This window comes from Paroedura picta, chromosome 12 (genome assembly GCF_049243985.1).
Source record: "Paroedura picta isolate Pp20150507F chromosome 12, Ppicta_v3.0, whole genome shotgun sequence".
Lineage (NCBI taxonomy): Eukaryota > Metazoa > Chordata > Lepidosauria > Squamata > Gekkonidae > Paroedura > Paroedura picta.
Window position 1 is genome coordinate 3255300 of NC_135380.1, and position 21648 is coordinate 3276947.

Sequence of the window (21648 nt, forward strand, 5' to 3'; positions counted from 1 at the left end):
GGTCTAAACAAAGAGGAGTTCCGTTTCCAGGCTCAGGTGGACCAAAGGCAGATGCTGGCCAGCAGAAGAGCCCTCTGGTGCATCTGAATGCATCCGCAGTTGTACAGAGCAATGGAGCGTGTGAACCAGGCCAACGCAGGGGAGGCCTCCCACAGTTTCCACCAAAGGAGTGCCCGAGAGAAAGGCCTCTGCAAGGAAGGATCCTAAGAAAATTGGAAATGTCCTTTGCTGCTGGCAGAGGTTCAACAGGTCAAGCTTCCTCCATCTTTTGGGTTGTTTGCTTTTTGGCCATCAAGGGCCGTGGGGTGTTCAAGGCAAGAGACATCCAGAGCTGCTCCACTATTGCCTGGCTCTGCATAGGGATCGTCCTTTGCTGCTGGCAGAAGTTCAACAGATAAAGCTTCCTCCGTCTTTCGGGTTGTTTGCTGTTTGGCCATCAAGGGCCGTGGGGTGTTCAAGGCAAGAGAGATCCAGAGCTGCTCCAGCACTGCCTGGCTCTGCATAGGGAGCATCCTTTGCTGCTGGCAGAGGTTCAACAGGTCAAGCTTCCTCCGTCTTTCGGGTTGTTTGCTGTTTGGCCATGAAGGGCCGTGGGGTGTTCCAGGCAAGGGACGGGGTTTCCTTGGTTGCCTCCCGTGCTCACCAGGGCCCTCGCCAGGCACTCCTGCTTAGCTTCAGAGATCGGATGAGATCAGGCTTGCCTGGTCTATCCGGGTCATGGCAGCCGCCTCCCTCATCGCCATGCAGGGAAGCTGGGGTGGAGGAGGGGCGGGGGAAGACCAAGACCAAGACGGCTCCCCCTTCCCTTGATCGGAGAGCACGTTTTCAAAAAATGCCAAGCAGAAGACCAGGAGAAAAAGAAGAGAGTTTTTTACAGCCCATTTTTCACCTCCCAAAGCAGTTTACAAACACGTTTCCCTTCCTCTCTGTAACAGACACCTGGCGAAGTAGGTGGGGCTGAGAGAGCTCCGAGAGAACTGCTCTGGGAGAACAGCTCTAAGAAAACCGATTAGCCCAAGGTTATCCAGCTGGCTGCACAAGGAGGAGGAGGAGTGGGAAACAAGCTCCATTCTCCAGGTTAGAGTCCATCGCTTTTCAGTCCGGAGAGTACACTGGGAGGTATTTGGTGCTCTCTGCATATGCTCAGAGCTTCTTCTCCATCCTTTTTTTTGGGGGGGAGGGGGCTTGGAAAGCACCCCAGGTGAGCGTCCTTTCTCTGCGGGGGTGTCCATTGGCAGCTACCACCAGGCGCCGGCTCAAGAGAAAGGGTGCTCCCCCATCCGGGGGGCGGGGAGGGAGGAGGAGGGCCGTTCCAAGGACAGGCTCCCCCCTCCCCAGAATACAGTCAGTCGGTCCCTTTAAGGGAAGCGGCGCTGATGCCGGCCGGGAAGGCAGAAACCTGCCTGGAAAGCTCCCCCCCCCTGCCGCCCCCCCTTGTGCCATCCCAGCAGCGAGAAGGCCTCCACCTGCAGGGCCGGCGGCCAGAGGGAGGGGGCGGGGGGCTTCTGGGTGCCGCCGGGCTGAGCCGGGGAGGCGGGAGGGGCCAGCCTCGTCCCCACCCATGCCCCCCCCTCCCGCGCCCGCCCTTAGCCGCTCCGGGGATGGGGAAGAAGGAAGCCGCCGCACTGGCTGCAGGTAGCTGAAGCGGCGCCCGCCGCAGTCCCTCCTCGGCCCCGGGGCCGCCCTTGGCCGCATCCACGCGGGAGCCGGAGCCGGAGCCGGGCGAGGCGAGGCGAGGCGAGAGAGCCGGAGCCCCGCGCCGCAAAGGGGGGCGCCCCGCATGCCTGCAGCACTGGGGGGCCCGGCGGCCGGAGCCAGGCGCTAGAAGCCCCCCGCCCGAGGATCGCGGCTCGCAGCCAGCCCTGGGGGCGGCCGGCGCACAGGTGAGCCCAGGCCCGGGAGGGAGGGAGGGAGGGTGGGCCGCAGCCGGGGACGACCCCCCCCACTCCTCATCCCGGGGCGGCGAAGCAGGCTGAGCTTGGCGGGGGGAGCCGAGGGAGCTCCCCCAGAGGGGCGGGAGGAGGGCGGAGGGGGTGGCTTCACAAGAATGGGCAAGGTGAACTTGCAAATCCGCGAGCTGCCCTTGGGAGGGGAGGGGGATGCGGAGACGGGAACTTTCGGGCGCGGGGAGGGGTTGTCCGGGGGGGGCTTCGAAGTCCCCCCCCCTCCGCCGACGGGAGCCCTTTGGGGCGGCCTCTGGCCCGTCTGCGATGAGCTCAGGAGAGGTGGGGGGGAGGGGCGCCCTTCGCCGCCAGGAGTCCCCGCGGAGCCCCTCTCCCCAAGGTGCGGGGGCTCTGTCCCACCCTCGGCCTTGCCATCATCCCTCCCGGGCAGGGGGTTTCGGCCTCTCCCCGCCGGCCCCGGCCAAAGGTTTCCTCTGGTCGCGCAGGTTTCTCCTGCTTGCTGCTTCGGCCTCCCGGGAGAGCAGGCGGGAGACCTTCCAACACTAAACGGGAATCTTTTCCAAAGGGCCCCAAAGTGCCTTTCTTTCTGCCTTCGAAGGGGAAATGGGGTTTGGATTCACCTATGGTGGGAGGTGAGTTGCAATCCCAGGAGACCCCCGCCTGGAGATTAGCACCCAAAGTGCAGAGCTGGGGGGGGGGGCTCCCCCTGCCAGTCCCCAGAGGTGCTCAGGGCTGGGAGGACAGCTCGCTTTCCCTCTCAAGCCTGTCTCCTTCTCCAGTCTCCTGCAAAGCCTTGGGGGGGGGGGGGGGGATGACACACTCCATGGGAGCCCCACAGCAAATCCGCTTCCTAGCTGGCCTGCAACCAGGTCTCCCCTGGCCCTGTGGTCCAGTGGGATGGTAGCTGTGGGGAGGGGCGTAGATGAGTGCAGGCCTTCAAATACTGAATGCCCCCATCTGCTCCCCCCCCCAATCACCTCCCGCCCAGCTGTGTTTGGGATGAATAGGGTTGCCAGCTCTGGACCAGAAAATTCCGAAAGGTCTGGGGGAGGGTGGGAACCCAGCTAGGGCATCACTCTAGGACTTCTTGACTCAGTGGTATACCATAGAGTCTGCTGCTGCCATCTTCTCCAGGGGAGCTGTAGAAATTATTTGTAAGGCTCCCTACAATCTGACTAGCCATTATAAATCCAGGCCCTGCCCTGAGACCTCTGGCTTCCAGGGAAACTCTCAGCCTGGGCCATTGGGTTGGCAGAAGCCGCCTCTCTCTTTCTTTCTCTCTATCTTTCTCTCTTTCTCTCTCTTTCTCTCTCTCTCTCCTTCCTTCCCTCCTTCCTTCTCAAATGGACGGGGCCAAAAGGGATTCAGATTCACTCAGTCATCCTTGACAGGCCCCTTTGATTTGGCTTGTATGTTTCAGGTTGCTGGTGCCAAGCAGAGATAGACAATTAGGGTTGCCAACCTCCAGGGGGTGGCTGGAGATCTGTGGGTGATAGGGATTCATTCACCTCCAGCAACCTGGGGACAGCGGCCGTCCATAAAATCCGTAGATAACCTACCTGCACCCAGTCTCTGCGCAAATCCGAGAGTGGCTCAGACTAAGCCCTGGGAGAACGTGGCTCATTCGGATTTGTGAGGGTTGCCGAAGGTTAGCTGTGTTTGCCTGTCGTCTCAGAATAAAACAGGAGTCCCGTCATGCTAGCGACGTGGACTTCAGGGTGACTGTGGGTGAGCCTCAGCTCACTTCTTCAGATATGTGGAAATCAAACTGGGAAGCTGTCTAATGGGGAAGGTTCCCCCGAGTCAAGGCAAATATTTCACTTGTAAATTCTTTGGGGGGGAGGTAGAAAAGTTAGGTCTGGGGGGGGATGTTACACAGACTGCTGCCTCTCCCCAAAGGGGCTGGAACACCCACCACGTCTTCATGGGCGGTGGTCGAAAGGCCTGCCAAGTGACAGCCGGTTTATGGCAGCCCCAAAGGATTTTGGGGGTGGTTTGCGACTGCCTGGGTTTGCTTGGCGTCCTTCCATCCGAAGACTGACCAGGCCTGACCCCACCTAGTTTACAGGTTCAGATGAGATCAGGCTGGCCTAGGCCGTCCAGGGCCATTAGCAGGAGAAGATGCATTTCCTCATGCAAAATGCCATCTCCCCATGATAAGGCTGGCCAAAAAGGCTGCTCAGCTCAGGGGAGACCCCCATGACTTCGACGGGACTTGCTAAGGGCAACCATTCCTTCTCCTGCCTATGTTGTCGGGTTCCCCTGCTTGTTCTTGTCCCGGGATCCGCTCTGTAGGAGCCACAACCTTCTCTGATCCGCTTCCCCCACCTAAGAGCCAGGCCCAGGAGGCAGCAGAAACCATAAAAGGAGAGCCGTGCATAATTGAAAGCCTGCTTCCCCGCTTCCAGGCAGAGCTTGGCCGCCCCAGCGGTGGAAGGAGAGCCTGAGCCATGGAGTTGGAAGGAGGCGGGGAGAGAACAAGGTGGGCACGGAAGGGCAGGCGTTGGGCAAGCACCTGAAGGGCCCGGCTTCCATCCTTGGAGTAGGGGTGCCAGCCTCCAGGAAGGGCCTGGAGTTCTCCTGGAATTATCAACTGGTCCCCTGACCACAGTGGTGGAAAGTGACCCATGGGGGTCATCCAGGCAGGATATGATCAGAGGCCTGCCTCTGTGTGGCAGCCCTGGACTTCCTTGGTGGTCCCCCATCCATGGATTAACCAGGGATTCTGGACTTCTGATGAGGCAGAAGTAGCCTGAGCCATCCAGACTGGGCTGACGCCTTGGCGACAAAGATGAATTCTCCAGGAGAAAATAGCAGCTTTGGAGGATGGGATGCCAGAGGAGTAGAATGCAATGGCGTCCACCCTGCAAAGCAGCCCTTTTCTCCAGGGGAACTGATCTCTTCAGTCTGGAGATGAGCTGTAAAACCAGGGAATCTCCAGGTCCTAACTGGAGGCTGGCATCCTCATCCAGGCTGAAGAGATCAGTTCCTCTTGGTTGGCAACTGAGGACTTGGGTGTGCGCTCCCTCTGGGCTAAGGAGGGAGCCCTGTTTGAAATTACTGTGGCCCACCCTTCCCTTGAAGGTTTGCCATCTCCAGGGGGGGCCTGTAGTGATCCTGGAATTGCAACTTATCTCCAGGTTATAGAGATCAGGTCCCTTGGAGGAACTGAGAGCCACTGCAGGGTAGTGGTTAAGAGTGTCTGACCGGTTTGAATCCTTTTTTGTACCATGGAAACTCAGTGGGTGACCTTGGGCCAGTCACCTGCTCGACTCTTCATATAACCTCATGGTCATTGTGAGGATTAAGTAACGGGAGCTGCTTTGGGCCCCCATCAAGAATAAAGGTTGGGCACAAATGAATTAAATAAATCAATGGCAACTTCTAAAGGTAGATAGTATGGCGCTGCATCCCCCTCCCTGGCTCCTATTCCCAAACCTCCAGGAATTTCCCTTGCCAGACTTGGCAACTGAGCATGCACCTGTTCATCTTAGTTGAACTTGTAGTGCAGGGCGGAGTCAAGGTCCATCCAGTCTTTGATGACTTCAGCTTGTTAAGAGTAGAATCCTGTAGAACAGATGTGGCCAGACTGGGGTCCTCCAGATGTCCATGGACTACAACTCCCAAGAGCCCCTGCTGGAATGGTAGTCCATGGTCATCTGGAGAGAGACAGTTTGGCCACCCCTGCAGTAGAGCACACTTTGAGTCCAGCGAGGTATGAGCTTTTGTGTAAACACATAACATTGGGTTGGTCTTCAAGCTGCCGCTGGACTGGAACGCTGTCCTACTTCTTCAGACCCACATGGCTCTATCTTGGCACAATGCTGTGTGAGTGTGTGAGAGAGGGAGAAAAGACCCTTTCCACCTGACCGCCTCTGGTTCCCCCATCTCTCCCCCTGCAGTTCGGCAGCTATGGCGGAGAAGAGTCTTGACGCCACCTGCGTCTCCATCGCCCTGGAGGACCCCGTGTGCAACTCCGGGTCTCCGGACGCTCCCCTCCTGACCACCCACCTGAAGAAGGTGGAGAACCACATCACGGACGCCCAGCGGTTCTCGCATCTGCCCAAGCGCTCGGCTGTCGACATCGAGTTCCTCGACCTCTCCTACTCGGTCCGGGAGGGTCCCTGGTGGAGGAAGAGAGGTAGGGGGAAAGGCGGCTCTCGGGTTTGTCGCTTTGGGCTGGTTGGAGGCAGCCCCTCTGCTCTGAAAAGCATTCGAAATTCCGTTTGGAGCAGAGGGAAGCTTTTAAGGTTGTCAACTGCAAGTTGGGAGATTCCTGGAGATTTGTGTGTGTGTGGGGGGGGGGATCTGGGTAGTTTAGGATTTGGAGAGGAGAGCCCTCCACAGGGTATCATACCATAGAGTCTCCCTTCCAGAGCAGCCATTTTTCCGGGGAAATAATCTCTATAGCCTGGACATGTCTCTCTGAGGAAGAGCTGATTTTTATACCCTTTTCCCTACTACTTAAAGGAGTCCTGAAGTGACTTACAAACACCTTTCCCTTCCTCTCCTCACAACAAACACCCTGTGAAGTAAGGGGGGCCGAAAGAGCTGTGAGAGAACTGCTCTGTGAGAACAGCTCTAACAGGACCACGACTAGCCCAGGGTCACCCAGCTGCCTGCATGTGAAGGAGCAGAGAATCAAACCGGGTTCTCCAGGTTAGAGCATGCCGCTCTTTAACCACCATCCCTTGCTGGAAGATCCCCAGGCCTCACCTGGAAAATGGCAACCCTCTTAGTGGGATACTTGAGCAGGTCTTCTGGAATAAAAGGGAGGGGCCTGCCCCCACTGGGGCACTTTGGAGCCTGCCGCACAGAGAGGCTTGGGAATTGTGCTTCCCTGCCTCGAAAGACCCACCCAGCAGCTGCGACTCCTGCAAATCAATTCATGATTAGGTGTTTTTGACATCTGCATTTCAGATTGTGTTTCTGAATATGTGAACAGGAAGTGATGCCTAGTTGGGCAGGGCAAAAGCCTTGGCTGGGTGTGCTGGGCTTCCGTTCCCTCCAGGTCCTCGGGTGCCCTGACGCAGGGCCTGCCCCGCCCTTCCCCAGGCGGGATGTTGTGCTGTTGACCGCCTGCCTTCCGGAGCAGCAGGGCACATCTCCTCCCTCCTGCGCTGTTTCTACCCAGATGGCGTCGGTGGGAACCTCAAAAGCGAATCGTCCTTTTCCTGCCGGTGGGAGAAGCTCCGGCTGAAGGGACTGGTTGGCGAGCCAAGCGGGTCATTGGGGTCAGTTGGCCTTGGGTCTCCAGACCCTTCGCTCCCGGCCCAGGTGGAAGGGTCCCTTTGATGTGGCCCACTGGCGGCTCCCAAAAGATCAGCCCCCCCTAGTGTCGATTTGGGAGATGGGACAGGTAGTGCTCGGTCCAATCCTGCCCAGCCGAGGACTGAGCTTCAGCAGGTTGATAGGAAGATAATAGCTGCCGGTTCGGTGGAAGAGCCAGGGGTAGTCAAACTGCGGTCCTCCAGATGTCCGTGGACTACAATTCCCATGAGCCCCTGCCAGCGTTTGCTGGCAGGGGCTCATGGGAATTGTAGTCCACGGACATCTGGAGGACCGCAGTTTGACTACCCCTGAGGAATGGTGGGCAGTGCTTGAATGCGCCTCATTTGGACCCTGCCAGGGATTCGCCTCCCACCTATGGGCCTGCCCCACTGACACCTTTGGGGATGGACTGCAGCGACTCTTTTAAGTTTGGGGTTCCTCTGAAGCTTCCGAGGCAGGCAGGCTGGATCCGGGGTGGATCCCTCCCGCTGTATCAGAGCTACAGTCGAGACCCTGCGGAAAACCCAAGCTCTTTGACCGAGGCCAGAACTGACAAGGAACGGGAGATAAATTTAGCCTCCTTCTCCTGCCCCGGCCTTGGGCATCTCTTTCTCTCTGGGGGCTCTTCTCCTGCATGGGCGGCACCAGCAGAGAAAGCAGGGCTTGCAGCAGGGGCGGGGGGGGGGCTCCCTTTAATGCGGAGCTCTTAATGGCCTGCCAATCAGCAGCCCCCAGAGACCGAAGGGGAAAGAGAGCTCCAAGAATGCCAGGAGAGGTTTTGAAAGCATGGGGGCTGGGAGGGGGGGGAGGAGGAGGAGGAGGAGGAGTGTAATTCCCACGGGATCCGTAACTCACTCTATCTGCCTCTTGGGAATGGCACAACTCGTGGTGGGTAATGCATTCAAGTCGCAGGGAGCTTATGGAGAAATGCCCAGATGGTTTTCAAGGGCTTCCCTCTCCCAAATGACTGGAACTTGAGGGCATCCAGTGGAGCTGATGGGCAGTAGGTTCCGGACGGGCAAAAGGAAACATTACTTTCCAGAGCGAGGGATTGTGTCATTCGCTGCCAGAGGACAAGGCAACGGTTGGCCACTGTGTGAGGCAGGGTGCTGGACTGACCACTGGTTTGATCCAGCAAGGCTCTTCTGAGGTTCTTATCAGGGGACGGCCTCGGCCTCTCTGCCCTGTTGTTGGCCCTCCAGAGGAACTGGTTGGCCACTGTGTGAGACAGGAGGCTGAATGAGATGGACTGTTGGGCTGATCCAGTGGGGCTCTTCTGAAATGTTTACGAAGGACTCAGCATCTCAGCCTGGTTGTTGGCCCTTCCAAGGAACTGTTTGGATGCTGCGTGAGACAGGATGCTGGACTGGATGGACCACTGGTTTGATCCAGCAAGGCTCTTCTGATGTTCTTATCAGGGGAAGGCCTCGGCCTCTCTGCCCTGTTGTTGGCCCTCCAGAGGAAGTGGCTGGCCTTGGTGTGAGGCAGGATGCTGGACTAGATGGACCCCAGGTCTGAGCCAGCAGGGTTCTTCTTACATCCCTTTGCCTTTATGGGAAGAGACTGCAGGGATGGGTTGCCATTGCCTGCTCTGCCTGGTGGCCTCCCGTCAGAACGCTCACCAGGGCCAATCCGACTTGGCTTCTGCTGTCTGATGAGGTCAGGGTAGCCGGGGCCATCTGGATCAGGGCATCAACCCCGTTAACCAGTCAGTTTATGATCAAGCCATTGGCTCGATGGAAATATTATGACCCGGCTCAGCTGTTATTTGCATGTCGGAAGAACAACCCCCTTGTGTGTGTGCACCACGCAAACACTTCTAGATTTTGTGCTCCCCCCTCCAAGAAAAAGGCTTGTCTGGGGGACAGTTTTGCAAAGTGGGCCATCAAGCATGTCGAATGCCCCTTGTAGCTCTAGGGAGGAGGGGAGAGGGCATGCCAGGTAGGGGCCTTAACTGAGCACGGGCGTGTCGGCGCTATATTAAAACAAAGCCGCAATGCTAAAATGAAATGCCCGTTGTCCAACAGCACGGAATCAACCTCCTGGTTTTGTTGCCTGCCTGGGTCTTGGCCTGGGAAGACGGGCCCGTTCCCAAGTTCCAGGCAGGCCCCGGCACGTGGCTGGGCGGGTGAGGGTGGGACGGGATGGCCTCGACTGGAAGGGTCACAAGATGTCCCGCCTTGTTGTGCAGAAGGCTTTGGCTGGAGGAGAGATGAACCCTCAGCGGCCCCATCGCGGCTCGTGAGCCCAAAGGAGGTTTGCTCTTCCTAAGCTAGTAAGCAGATCCAGGTTAATCCTGCTTGGGATTGACTTTGCAAAGTCCTTCCGGAATCTTCCTCTGGCACCCTTGCCGGTGGATCGACCCTGCGCCTCAGCCTGGCCCTTGCTAGCACCCGCCCTTTGAGAGCCTTGTTTAATTGGTAGAGTTGCCAACTCTGGGTTGGGGAAATTCCAGTAGATTTGGAGGTGGAGCCCGGAAAGGGCAAGGTTTGGGAAAGGGAGAGGGATCTCAGCAGGCGGAATTTATTATTATTATTATATTTATATACCGCCCTACCCGGTTTACAAAATGTTTTACGGTCCACCTTCCAGAGCAGCTGTTTTCTCCAGGGGAACTGATCTCTGCAATCAGCTATGATTCTGGGACATCTCCAGGCCCCACCTGGAGGTTGGCAACCTCAGGCACATATCCTAATGCAATTCAGCATATGCGTACGCCTGAGCTAGTACAGACACACCATTAGTCACCCTGATGACGCCACCGTCCAGCTTGCGCTGATGTCCCTTGTCTCATAACGCTGCCGTCATTGCCTTTCCTGTCGGGTCCAGCATGGTGAAGTCACTTCCTGCACTTTGTGGACAAGACCCGCCCTGTCCTCGCCAAGTGAGCTCCTGCTCTGGCACTGAGAGCCATCCAAAGGAGGGCTGTTGCTGTTGAGGCCAAACTCCTCCCGTGCTGCCGATGGCTGGGAGCCCCCAAGTTCTTGGGCAGGGAACTGGTTCAGGTGGCGTCTGGCCACGAATCCTGGGTGTTTTTATTTCTCCCAGAGTCCCTTCGAAGGCCAGCTGTCCCTAGCAGGGATCCGTGGGAAGAAGGGCTGAGGCAGTTCTGCCCATCATGTAGACGTTCCCTTGGAGCTGTACCCGCTGGGTGCGAGATCCTTTTGCTGACCGGCTGCCAAAGGGCTCCCAATGCCCAGCGCTGGCAGCTGTCTGCCATGGACCCCTGAGGAATGAAGTGACCATGGGCTGAGCCAGGCCGTTGTTCTGGCTAGGCTGTCTGCTTGGACTGGCAACACGTCTCCAGGGTCCCAGGCAGAAAACGACTCTTCCAGACCCTTGTTGGCTGAGAGCCTTCCCTGCTGTCCTCCTACACCTACTGGACTCCTCCTAGGGTTGCCAGTTTCTAGGGGGGGACTGGAGATTGCTCTCCAGATGACCAGGGAACTGGAAAACGAGCTGCCCTGGGGCAGTCGACTCCACTGGGAACTCCCCCCATCTTCTCAAACTCCCCCAATTTCCAGGGATTTCCCATCCTGAAGCTGGCAACTCTCCCTCCCAAGTGAACTTGTGCTGCAGCAGCTAAGATCACGCGTGAAACCCTTTTTCTGGGTGTGTCTGCCTTCAGAGATGAGGTGGGTGGGGATTGGAGGCAGGGCCTTTGGAGGGGGGTGGCCCCTCAGCCCTGAAATTCTCTCCACAGTTCCTTTCGCCTGGCTCCTCTGCTCATCCGTCAGGCCCCTGATTTTGCCTGCTTTTAGCATCCGGGTCCAGCCCTGCTTCTGGGACTGACCTTTCTGTCTCTCCTCCTGCTGGGTCTCTCTGTTGTTCTGTGATTCTCACGGTTCTTGGGATGGAAAAGCTGGCTAAAAGAGTTTGAATGAATATGAACTGGGAGAGCAGGTGTGAAAGTAGGGTAGCCACCCTCCAGCTGAATCCTGGAGATTTCCGAGAGTTCCAATAGATCTCCAGGCTGCAGAGGTCAGTTCCCCAGAGGAAATGGTTGCTTCTTAGGGCAGGCTCTGCTGAGCCCCCCTCCCCAAGCCCTGCCCTTCCATGGCTCCCTCCCCAAACCTCCAGGAATTCCCTAGGAGGGACTTGGCCAGCCCCATGCAAAAACCCCAGTGGTTCCGAAGGTCTGGGAGATGTGTGATTTGGACAGTTAAGCCGTTTGGGGCCATCCTGCCAATACAGGTTTCCTGCCTGGGTTGGGAGTCTCTGGCCTGCTCACCGCAAACATAAACTGATTTCGGATTTTGAAAATGCAGGTTGCGGGAGGAACAATGCAGGCTTCTGATGGGACACCACAAGGGGGGGGGGAGTGCTGTTTTGTAAAGAAGTGGGGAGCCCGGAAGATGGTTGTGAGAAATTCATCGTTCTGCAATTGCAAACAAAGTCCCTTTCTTGGGCAAAGAGCAAAGACTTCCCAGGGGTGGGGGAGACAGACTCCACCAGCCCCCCCCCCTCCAGGCAGGGTCGCTGCTGGCTGCTCCTCATGGGGTCAGGCCCTGTCCAGGGCACCCTGGAGGCGGCTCAGAAGAGCCCCCCGGAGCAGGCTGCCCTCGCCCGCTAGCTGGAGCCGCAGCTGCTGAGCTGCAGGCAGCCGGGAGGTTACTTGCAGTCAATGCACTCTAGTAACCGGGCTGCAAGCCGCCGCAGTTCTGTCTGAGTGGCAGGCAGACAAGCCAGCAACGGCTCCTGCGCTGGGTTGGCGCATTGGTGTGCAGAGCAGGGGATGTCGTGGAAGGGAAGAGACTCCCTTCCCGGCCCAGCTGGGTACCTCTTTCTCTCTGGGATGCTTCAGCCTTCTTTCTGTTTTGCAACCCCCTCCAAAAGTGGGAAGGCCTCTGTAGCTTTTCTTCCCCTTCCATAGCAGCCATTTTCTCCAAGAAAGCTAAATTTGTTTTTGTCATCTAGAAATTAGTTTTAAATTCTGGGGGTCTCCAGTCCCCATCTGGAGGTTGGCAGCCCTACTCGCGTAGGGCACATGGGATGAGTGAGTGGAGAATTCTCCCACTCGCTGTTGTCAGGAGCAGAAATGCAGAAGGGGGAGGAGAGAAGATCAGATCTGCAAAATGAGATGAGATTAGGCGGATTATAACTCCGCAGCCCTCCTAAACGGCCGGATTTTCTTAGCCTGTTTGTGCCTGGAATATTCTGCCTCCCCATTGGAGGGAAATTTTAGGACACACGTAGCACAACCTCCTGGGCTTCATTGCCAAGTCTGGGTTGGAAGATCCCTGGAGATTTGGAGATGCTGTCAACCTGTGGTCCTCCAGATGTCCATGGACTACAATTCCCATGAGCCCCTGCCAGCTGGCAGGGGCTCATTGGAATTGTAGTCCATGAACATCTGGAGGACCACAGGTTGACTACCCCTGCTCAACGGGATATAACCAGGCTGTCCAGCCAATTATTTAATCAGGACATTTTTATTCCAGCCTTCCTGCATGGAACTCAGGGCAGGGGACATCTTCCTCCTCCCTTCCCCTTTATCCTCACAACAACCCTGTAAGGCAGGTTAGGCTAAGAGAGAGAATGACTGGCCGGGCTTTGTGGCAGAGTTAAGATTGAAACACAGCTCCCCAAGGGGGTGAGGAGAAACATACAGACAACACGTAAAACGATAAACCAGAAATCTTATTTATATTTGGAAAAATAACACCCCAAAGAAATAGTATCAATGGCTTTTATTTTATTTCACCAAACACTTACTGTCAATTTGCTGTTGTTTGCATAGTTATCGCTGTTCTGCAAAGGACTGTGGCCGTATATAAATAAATATGCACAACTGGTATAAAGGAAATACAGAAAGGAAAAAAGGGGTTACCTGACATGATTATTCATAACAAAGTATAAAAGACAGAAAATTCTCCCCAGTGTCTACTTGGTTACACTGAAAAGTTTTGGGGACTTGCCTGTAACAGAAAACGATGACCCAGAAAAGTCTGAGGAGCAGATCAAAATCTATTGCAAGAACTTCTATACTTCTAGGCAAACAATGTGATAAAGCTTTCTCAACCAGGGTTTCATGAAACCCTGGGGTTTCTTAAAGGCCCTGGAAGGGTTTCCTGAATGGGTGAGAGTTAATTAATTTTAAATATATATTTTTAAATTTGTTAGACAATTATCGGGTGATGTGACTATATATGGTCATGTCAACCCCTCTACCCCTTCCCAAATGGCCAGTGATAGGCCTAGAGGGGGTGGGAAAGGGATGGGCAGGTGGGCATGTACACAGCTATGTGTCCCAATCATGTTCTGCAAGATTGTGCCACTTCTGGGTTTTCTTCAAGCCTGAACAATGTTTCAGGGGTTTCTCAATGGTAAAAAAGCTGGAAAAGGCTGTGACAGATAGATGAATGGATAGACAAGGATGGATGGATGGATGGATGGATAGATATAGGTAAAAAATCATTCTAAATAAAATATAAGGACCAAAGTAAAAAAAGATGGAATGAACTCATCTGGAATGTGCAAGTTGTTGGATGAGATGGACCCTCCCTGGTCTGATCCAGCAGGGCTCTTCTGATGTTCTTATGAAGGCCTCAGCTTCTATGCCATGCCGTTGGTCCTCCAGAGGAACTGGTTGGTCACCACAGGTCTGATCCAGTATGACCTGGAAGTGATGCTAGCATGTTGGGGCGATGCTCTAGTTTTGGGGCAAAAACTCTATGATAGAATTAGCTTCTACCATAGAGTTTTTACCCAAAATCCAGAGTGTCTCCTTGAAATGCCTACGTCACTTCAGGGTCAAGTTGAAAGTCATGGGTGAGACTCTGTTTTTGTTGCAGGAAATTTCCCCAACTGGCCAGCTGATTGGCAGTGGGGGTGGGGGGTGGTCTGGCATCCCTATGACCACTGGGAACTCTTCTCCTGCAAGTGGAAAGGCCTATCTGTTCCTGGCCCAACTGTGCATTCTTGACCCAACACCTGTGGCGCTGCTGGGTTGCCTCGAGATGGTCTCGACTCTCCCCAGGTGACCAGGCAGGTGGCTTCTAGGAACCCGAGAGTCACTGTTCCAGTCACTGTTCAAACATGAATACAGGCGTGGCAGTGTTCTAATCAAGAGGACATCCTTGATGTTGTTTTCCTGCTTACACATGTGTTTAAAATTCCAGTCTTGTGGTTCCAAACATCCGCTCCAAACAGACCTGTGTGTGTGGACGGATGCTTCCAACCAGACACGTGGAATTTTGTCCTCATTTGCAGGGGAGTTTTAAAAAACCCCGGGGCTTTGCGATCCATGTAGCACTTCAACTGTGCAGTTCTCCAGTTGGCAATAGTCCTTCCGACTCCGTTTCCAAAAGAGAGAGCACAAGTGAGGTTTTTTGGGTATGGAAAACTTCTTGATGCCTCTGTGACATTCACTGTTTGGGATCCCTTCTGCTGGGAATAAGGGAGAAAGTCCAGAATCACCATTTTCCAAAGGCTAGGAGTGACCTTGGGTAGTATGGCTTAGTGGTTAGACTGTCAGGCTGTCAGGGGTGGGGGGACACCAGAGTCACATCCTCCCACCATGATGTTCGCTGGGTAACCTCAGGCCAGTCGCTCTCTGTCAATGTAACCAACCTCTGACAACGGCTGCTTTGGAGAGTGGAATTAGGGATGCCAGCCTCCAGGTTTGGCCTGGGGATCTCCTGGAATTCTGGCTGCTCTCCAGATCAGTTTCCCTGGAGAAAAGGGATGACGGGTGGCGTTGTGTCATTGTACCCCTCTGAGGTGCCTGTTCTCCCCAGGTGCCATCCCCAAATCTAACGAGGAGTTGGCAACGCTATTTCCATGTCCCATTTTGGGGGCTGGGGGGACCTTGACACCCTCCTTGGCATTAACCCCCAGCGACGTCATGTGGTGGCACCTCCCATCTCCAGGCGTTTCCAAATTCAGACTTGGCCGCTGTCTCCATCGGGGGTCTCTCCCCGAAGCAGCCATTTTGTTCACTGCAAGGAGTTGTGGGAAAGCTCTCCGGGGTTGCTAGGCACCGGTCGGTTCGACTGGCACGATCTAGGCCGAGATGTGCCTCCGGCAGAGAGCTGGGGCCCTGCAGGAAGATGCCTGCGGAGGAAGGAGCTGGAGTTGGCTCGTGGCAGCAAGCCAAACCATATGCAGGCACAAGAAATCCATTTCCTTCTCCTGCCTAGAGTCCAATCTGGCCTACAAGGAACTTTTCTAGGTCGGAATAGGCAGCTGTGAGCTGTAGGGGGAAAAGGGGTTGCTTTTTCTTGAGCCAGCTTTAAGTTGGTCAAGGAGAAAAAAAATAAGCTTTTGGGTGGCACAGATGCATGCATCGGGCTGGAATGTGTTGGGATGGCTGAAGTGTTCTGTCTAGCTTGGGTGGCTTTTGCATTGGTACCAGTGTCTTGTCCTGCCTGATCTGACTGGAAGGAGGCTTCCTACAGCTAGACCTGCCCCTTGGCTCTCTGCTCTTGCATAATACCCCTTCCTACCACATCCAAGGTTGCCAACCTCCAGGTGGGGCTTGGAGATCTCCCAGAGTTACTGCTGATTCCCAGACTGCAGAGTTCGACAGAGAAGGAAAGGGCTGCTGGGGGGGGGGGGAGGGGTTGTATGTCTGTATGGCATTAGACCCTGCCAAGGTTCCTCACCCAGCCCAGCCTCAACTCTCCAGGAATTTCCTGACCTGGAGCTGGCAACCCTAATTTACAGATCATTTCCCTAGGAAGGTGACAGAGAGAGAGAGAGAGAGAGAGAGAGAGAGAGAGTCCTGCAGCAGGTTGCTGGTTGCCGGCCTCTTTGCGGTCCCAGCAACAAAATGTGCTAATCAGATGCTTCAATCCTCAGTAATTCTCGGGGAGATTAGTGCTGCTGCACACGTCCCACACAGGTCACTGTCGGCCACTGATGTGGCTGCTGCAAGCAACTCCCCCCCCCCCGGGAAGCTTTAGCAAGGAGCCTGGGACACTGGGGGGGGGGGCAGCCTGGAGAGGGTTTGGGTGGAGCCTGGTTAGGCGTGCCAAGTCCAGGTAGAGGGAAATTCCTGCAGATTTAGGGGAGGAACAAATTGACAATGCAGCTTGTAGGGGGAACAGATTTCTTTATTGTGTGTCATATATCATACATAGGAGGTCCGAGGATTGTCTGGCACCAGGTAAGAAACATTCTGAGGTGGTTTGCCATGGCCATCCTCTGTGCCTTGACCCAAGAGTCCCTCGGAGGAGCTGCCACCCAATCCTTAGATGCCACCCATCCAAATATTAGACAGGGTGGGGCCTGCTTAGCTTCCGAGATCTGACAAGATGAGGGGGGATTCAGCACGGGTTTGGCCAATTACAGCTTATGAGGATTGTGATTTGACTTGGATAACCCCAGAAAGTGTTCAAATCAGCACTGATTGGAGTGTTTCGGAGGTTGCCCAAGCCAAATTGCCCATCCCTGTTCACCGGGGTCTCTGCAAGAGAGGAGGAGAAATTGCATCCAGGTAACTCTTAGAATGGAGGGAAGGCGCAGCGATGCTCTGGTGCCCCCTGGTGTTGTCCCAAAGAATGGCTTCACAAAACACCGAATTTCTTTTTTCTTGCACTGTTAAGATAACAAAACACCAAACAAGGCAGATCAGAAATTCGTGTCCCCTGATGTTTTCTTTGAGATTAAAAAACAGAATTAGGAGAGGGCCAATTGGTCTGTGCCATGAGGCTAGGGAGGATGAGTTTGATGATGGGTGGGGAAGGGACTTGTACAACATTTATTGGTTTCAGTGTTTGATGTTTGGACTGTTCATACATGTAGGGATGAGGTCCCGATAACTCTTTCATCTTGTTGTCTCCCTCTACATGCATGAAGCTGCCTGAGACTAAATCAGACCGATTAGTCCAGGGATAGTCAAACTGCAGCCCTCCAGATGTCCGTGGACTACAATTCCCATGAGCCCCTCCCAACAAATGCTGGCAGGGGCTCATGGGAATTGTAGTCCATGGACATCTGGAGGGCTGGCAGCAGCTCTCCAGGGTCTTAGTCAGATGTCTTGCACGTTACCTACAGCCTGTCTTTTCAAATTGGCAATTGCCAGGGATTGAACCTTACAAACCAGAGTGAATTCACAGGCAGCTGCCGCAGCATCAGAACTGACCAGAGTCTGCCATGGGCTCTTCTGTTACCGTCTCACCCTCTACTCTCATGGGCTGCTTGAAGTATCCTCCCCTCCTGCCTCTAGCTGGGCTTTCCAGTCAGAGCACTGCTTGGGGCTGCAATTGGAGAGGGTACCAATGCACCCCTGGGAGCCATCTTGGTGTCATGGTTAACAGCAGAGGCCTCTAATCTGGAGAACCTGGTTCAGTCCCCCACTCCTCCTCCCCAAGCAGCAGCTGGGTGACCTTGGGCCAGTCGCCATTCTCACAGAGCTCTCTCAGCCTCACCTGCCACACAGGTTGTCTGTTGTGGGGAGAAGAAGAGAAGGTGATTGTAAACTGCTGTGAGCCTCCTTCGGGTAGAGAAAAGCGGCATATAAGACCCAACTCTTCATCTTCAGTAATATCAGGGCTCTCTCTGCCCCCAGGGTGTCTGTTGTTGGGAGAGGAAGGGAAGCCCCTTTGAGGCTCCTTTGGGTAGTGAAAAATGGGCTTCAAAAATCCATCTTCGTCCTGGCTGTCAGTGGCACAGAAGACGAGGAGCTGGATGTGCTTAACTTGAGGCAACAAAATGCCTTGAGCAGGCCCTGCATGACAGATGCAAGTAGGAAGTCTTGCAAAATTGCCTGTCTCTGCAGTCCGTCTGGGAGCAGGCTGGCCTGACCTGGCCTCTCTTCCTAGAACTGGGCAGTGTCCCCAGATTGATCCAGCTTTCAGGTTTTGGCTGAGCGTTCCCTGACTCACATCGGCCCAGCTTAGCTTTTGGCACTTTGACCGAAGGGAGGGAGGGGCCGTGTTGGGTTGGCGCATTGTGGCAGGGACCAAAATGTTTGCTTGGCAGTCCACAGATGCGATCAGAGGGTTTGTTCATAGCGAAAAGCATGAGGTGTCATACAGGTGGACATTAGAACATCAGAAGAGCCCTGCTGGGTCTGACCGGTGGTCCATCCAGTCCAGCATCCTGTCTCTTCCTGTGGCCAACCAGTTCCTCTGGACGACCAACAACAGGGCAGAGAGGCCTTCCCCTAATATTAACATAAGAAACATTCTGCTGGATCAGACCAGTGAAGGTCCATCTAGTTCGGCATCCTCTCTCACACCGTGGCCAACCGGTTCCTCAGGAGGGCCAACAGGTGGGTAGAGAGACCATGGCCTTCATAAGAGCTCTGCTGGATCAGCCCAATGAGGGTCCCTCTAGTCCAGCCTCCCATCTCACCTAGTGGCCAACCAGTTCCTCTGCAGGGCCAACAGCAGGGCAGAGAGGACAAGACCTTCTCCTGATGTTGCCTCCTGGATTGGGACTTTGGGGAGGGGGGAAGGTTCTCTTTGACACCTCTCTCCACCCCAGGCATCTTTTAGGAGTGCGGACTTCTAATCTGGCATGCCAGGTTTGATTCTGCGCTCCCCCACATGCAACCAGCTGGGTGACCTTGGGCTCGCCACGGCACTGATAAAGCTGTTCTGACCGAGCAGTGATATCAGGGCTCTCTCAGCCTCACCCACCCCACAGGGTGTCTGTTGTGGGGAGAGGAATGTGAAGGCGACTGTACGCCGCTTTGAGCCTCCTTCGGGTAGGAAAAAGCGGCATATAAGAACCAACTCTTCTTCTTCTTCTTCTTCTTCTTTATAAACCTCCATCATGTCCCTCCCCCCCTTAATTGTCTGTTTTCTAAACTGATGCCATTCAATTGCTCCCCCCCCCGGCGTTCTCCTGCCAGTCCAGGGGGCTGGAGAAGGCCCACCCCTCCGGTCCCATCCAAAGCAGGCAGCTAGAAAGTCTGCTGAAGGTGCCGGAGACTTTATCCACCACCCAGGCACCTTTGCCCCTTGTTAATTAATCCAGAGCGTGCACACAGACACCCCGAGGAGGACGTTTCTGCACTGAGCGGCTGTTTAATACCGAGTTCATGGCCGTCAACAGCCAGGTTTACAGCATCATTAAAATGCCACACATTAAAAAGCCACACAGATAGAGGCACTCGTCCGTGCGTGGATTAGCAAGCCCCGATCTGCTCATTAAAAGGTGTCGTAATGTAAAGAAACCGAAATGGCTTGTTCCATTTGGAACTCTATGATTCTATGAACCGCTTTGGGGCCACAGCAGGGCATGGAGCCAGCCTGGCGTTGTGGTTCAGAGTCACGGCCTCTAATCTGGAGAGCCAGGCTTGTTTCCCCCACCCGTCCTCCGCATGCAGGCGGCAGGATGACCTTGGGCCCGGCCCAGTTCTTGTAGAGCTGTTCTTGCAGAGCAGTTCTATCAGAGCCCTCTCAGCCCCACCTACCTCATAGGGCATCAGTGGTGGGGAGAGGAAGGGAAAGGTGTTTCTAAGCTGCTTTTGGGGCTCCTTTTTGGTTGGCCTTCAAGGTTCCCCTGGGCTCAAACTTTGTTTTGCTGCTTCGGACCAACCCAGCCGCTCGCCTGAATTGCTCTTCATGGGTTTCAGCTGTAATTCTGGGAGATCTCCAGGCCCCTGCTGGATATTGGCAACCTTCACGAGGGGCCCAGGGGCTGCACATGGCTGGAAGATTGGAAGTGACAGCAGATGAACGTTGAGACGGACCCCGCTCTTTCTCAGAGCTTCCCAGCACAGCATCCCATGACTGGGCCTTGTTCCCAGAAGGCATTGACTGGGCTGCCAATTCCTGAGGACTGGAAAATGCATTTAAAAAAAAAAAAACCCTCTGCAAGTTACTTGTGCAGGTTGGGAGTCTGGCATCCCCAGGGCTCCTCTTGTCCTGCCATCCGTGCAACGCTTGAATTTACTGAGGGCGATCTTAAGCAGGACTCCTCCGAAGTAGGTCCCAAAGGAGCTGATGGGGCTTCTCTTCTCTTCTCTTTTCCAGGATTTAAGACGCTGCTGAAATGTCTCTCCGGAAAGTTTTGCCGCCGAGAGCTCATCGGCATCATGGGTCCCTCCGGGGCTGGGAAGTCGACCCTCATGAACATCCTGGCTGGTTACCGGTGAGGCAGCTCCTAATTTCCTAAAGGGCTGGGGGGTCACTGAACTCCCGTGGACCGACCACTCCAGTGCAGGGGTTGGGCCACCTTGGGGGCTGCTGCTCACGGCTGCTCACCTGGATGGCTCAGGCTGTCCCGATCTCACCAGATCTCGGAAGCTAAGCAGGGTCAGCCTCAGTTGGATGGGAGACCGCCCAGTGCTGGATGGGAGACCACGCAGAGGCAGGCCATGGCCCACCGCCTTCCAACAACCCTGGCCTTGAAAACTCGGCAGGGCTGCCCAAAGCCAGCAACGACCTGACGACACGTGACGCCCCCAGACACACTGAGCTCCCGGTTCTTGTCCCTTGCAGGGAGACGGGCATGAAGGGCCAGATCCTGGTCAACGGGCGGCAGAGGGAGCTGCGCACTTTCCGGAAGATGTCTTGCTACATCATGCAGGATGACATGCTGCTCCCCCACCTCACTGTGCGCGAAGCCATGCTGGTGAGTGTGCAAGAGAGGCTGAGCCAGCTGGGAGGAAGGGGAGGGTCCAGCAAGAGGTGGTCTTGCAGAAACTGATGGGGGTCAAGACTGGTGTCCCCTGCTTCCAGTATGCTAGGAGTGTGCACTGTTTTTAAGGTCTTAGCGCACTAATTTTCATCTCAATGCCAGGTTGGGTAGACTTCTTCCAGAAACCAAGTGTACTACTAGAAGCCAGTGGTGGGTAGCCTTCTTCTCCGGAGGCCAGGTTTACATCCATAAGAGAAACAGAGGGTCGCCCTGGAGCAGAGGGTCTCTGGGAGTGATAACTAATTACATGCTGAAGGTCCCCGGTTCAATCCCCGGCTTCTCCAGTCAATAGATCTGGCAGTAGGTGGGGTGTTGGAGGAGAATTTTGCAGATCTTCACAACCAGCAAAAAGAGAAATCAGCGGGTTCTAGGCGGAATCAAGGCTTTTCCTAGATGCTACAATGACTCAGTTTAGGCTATTGCACATATTTCTGAAGAGACAAGAGGCGCTGTGAAGGACAGTCATTCTAGTAGAGTGGAAGGCAGCAGGAAAAGAGGGAGACCCAGCAAGAAGTTGAGGAATTCCATCAGGGAAGCCACGAGGGCCCTCTGTTTGCAAGACCTCAGCCGGGCTGTTCAGGGAGGGCCGTTCTGGAGGGCGTTAATCCAAAGGTTGCCAGAAGCCAGAAGTCGCCTAATCGCACAGAGAGCAGGTGAGGTGCCAGGCCTCTTCCTGAAGAGCGGCTGCTAGTCTTTAGTTAGGGCTGCCCGCTCTGGAAAACTTTCCGGACATTTTGAGGCAGGGCCTGGAGCCTGGTAGCCCCAGCTAATGGAGACCCTGATGGATGAATGCTCAAATTTAGTATGGCGGCTCCATGCGCCCTTGTGTTCCTCGGGAGTTTTATTGCAGTGTTTTGAATTGCAGTGTCTTATTTAC

At 55.0% G+C, this 21648-nt stretch overlaps 1 protein-coding gene across 2 annotated transcripts in view; it reads left to right on the forward strand.

The window, feature by feature from the left end:
- Window positions 1–935: 935 nt before the first annotated feature.
- The window catches only part of ABCG4 (ATP binding cassette subfamily G member 4), a 30702-nt gene continuing 9989 nt past the window's right edge, over window positions 936–21648 (forward strand). Inside the window, exons 1-4 of one of the 2 annotated variants that reach the window (XM_077306110.1) lie at window positions 936–1077; window positions 5807–6045; window positions 20105–20222; window positions 20573–20705. In XM_077306110.1, the coding sequence (XP_077162225.1) occupies window positions 5817–6045; window positions 20105–20222; window positions 20573–20705 (480 nt within the window). In that variant the 5' untranslated portion in view covers window positions 936–1077; window positions 5807–5816. Of the gene's footprint in view, window positions 1078–1350; window positions 1884–5806; window positions 6046–20104; window positions 20223–20572; window positions 20706–21648 lie in introns of those variants that run through there. The other variant, XM_077306109.1, reaches the window with a different exon arrangement.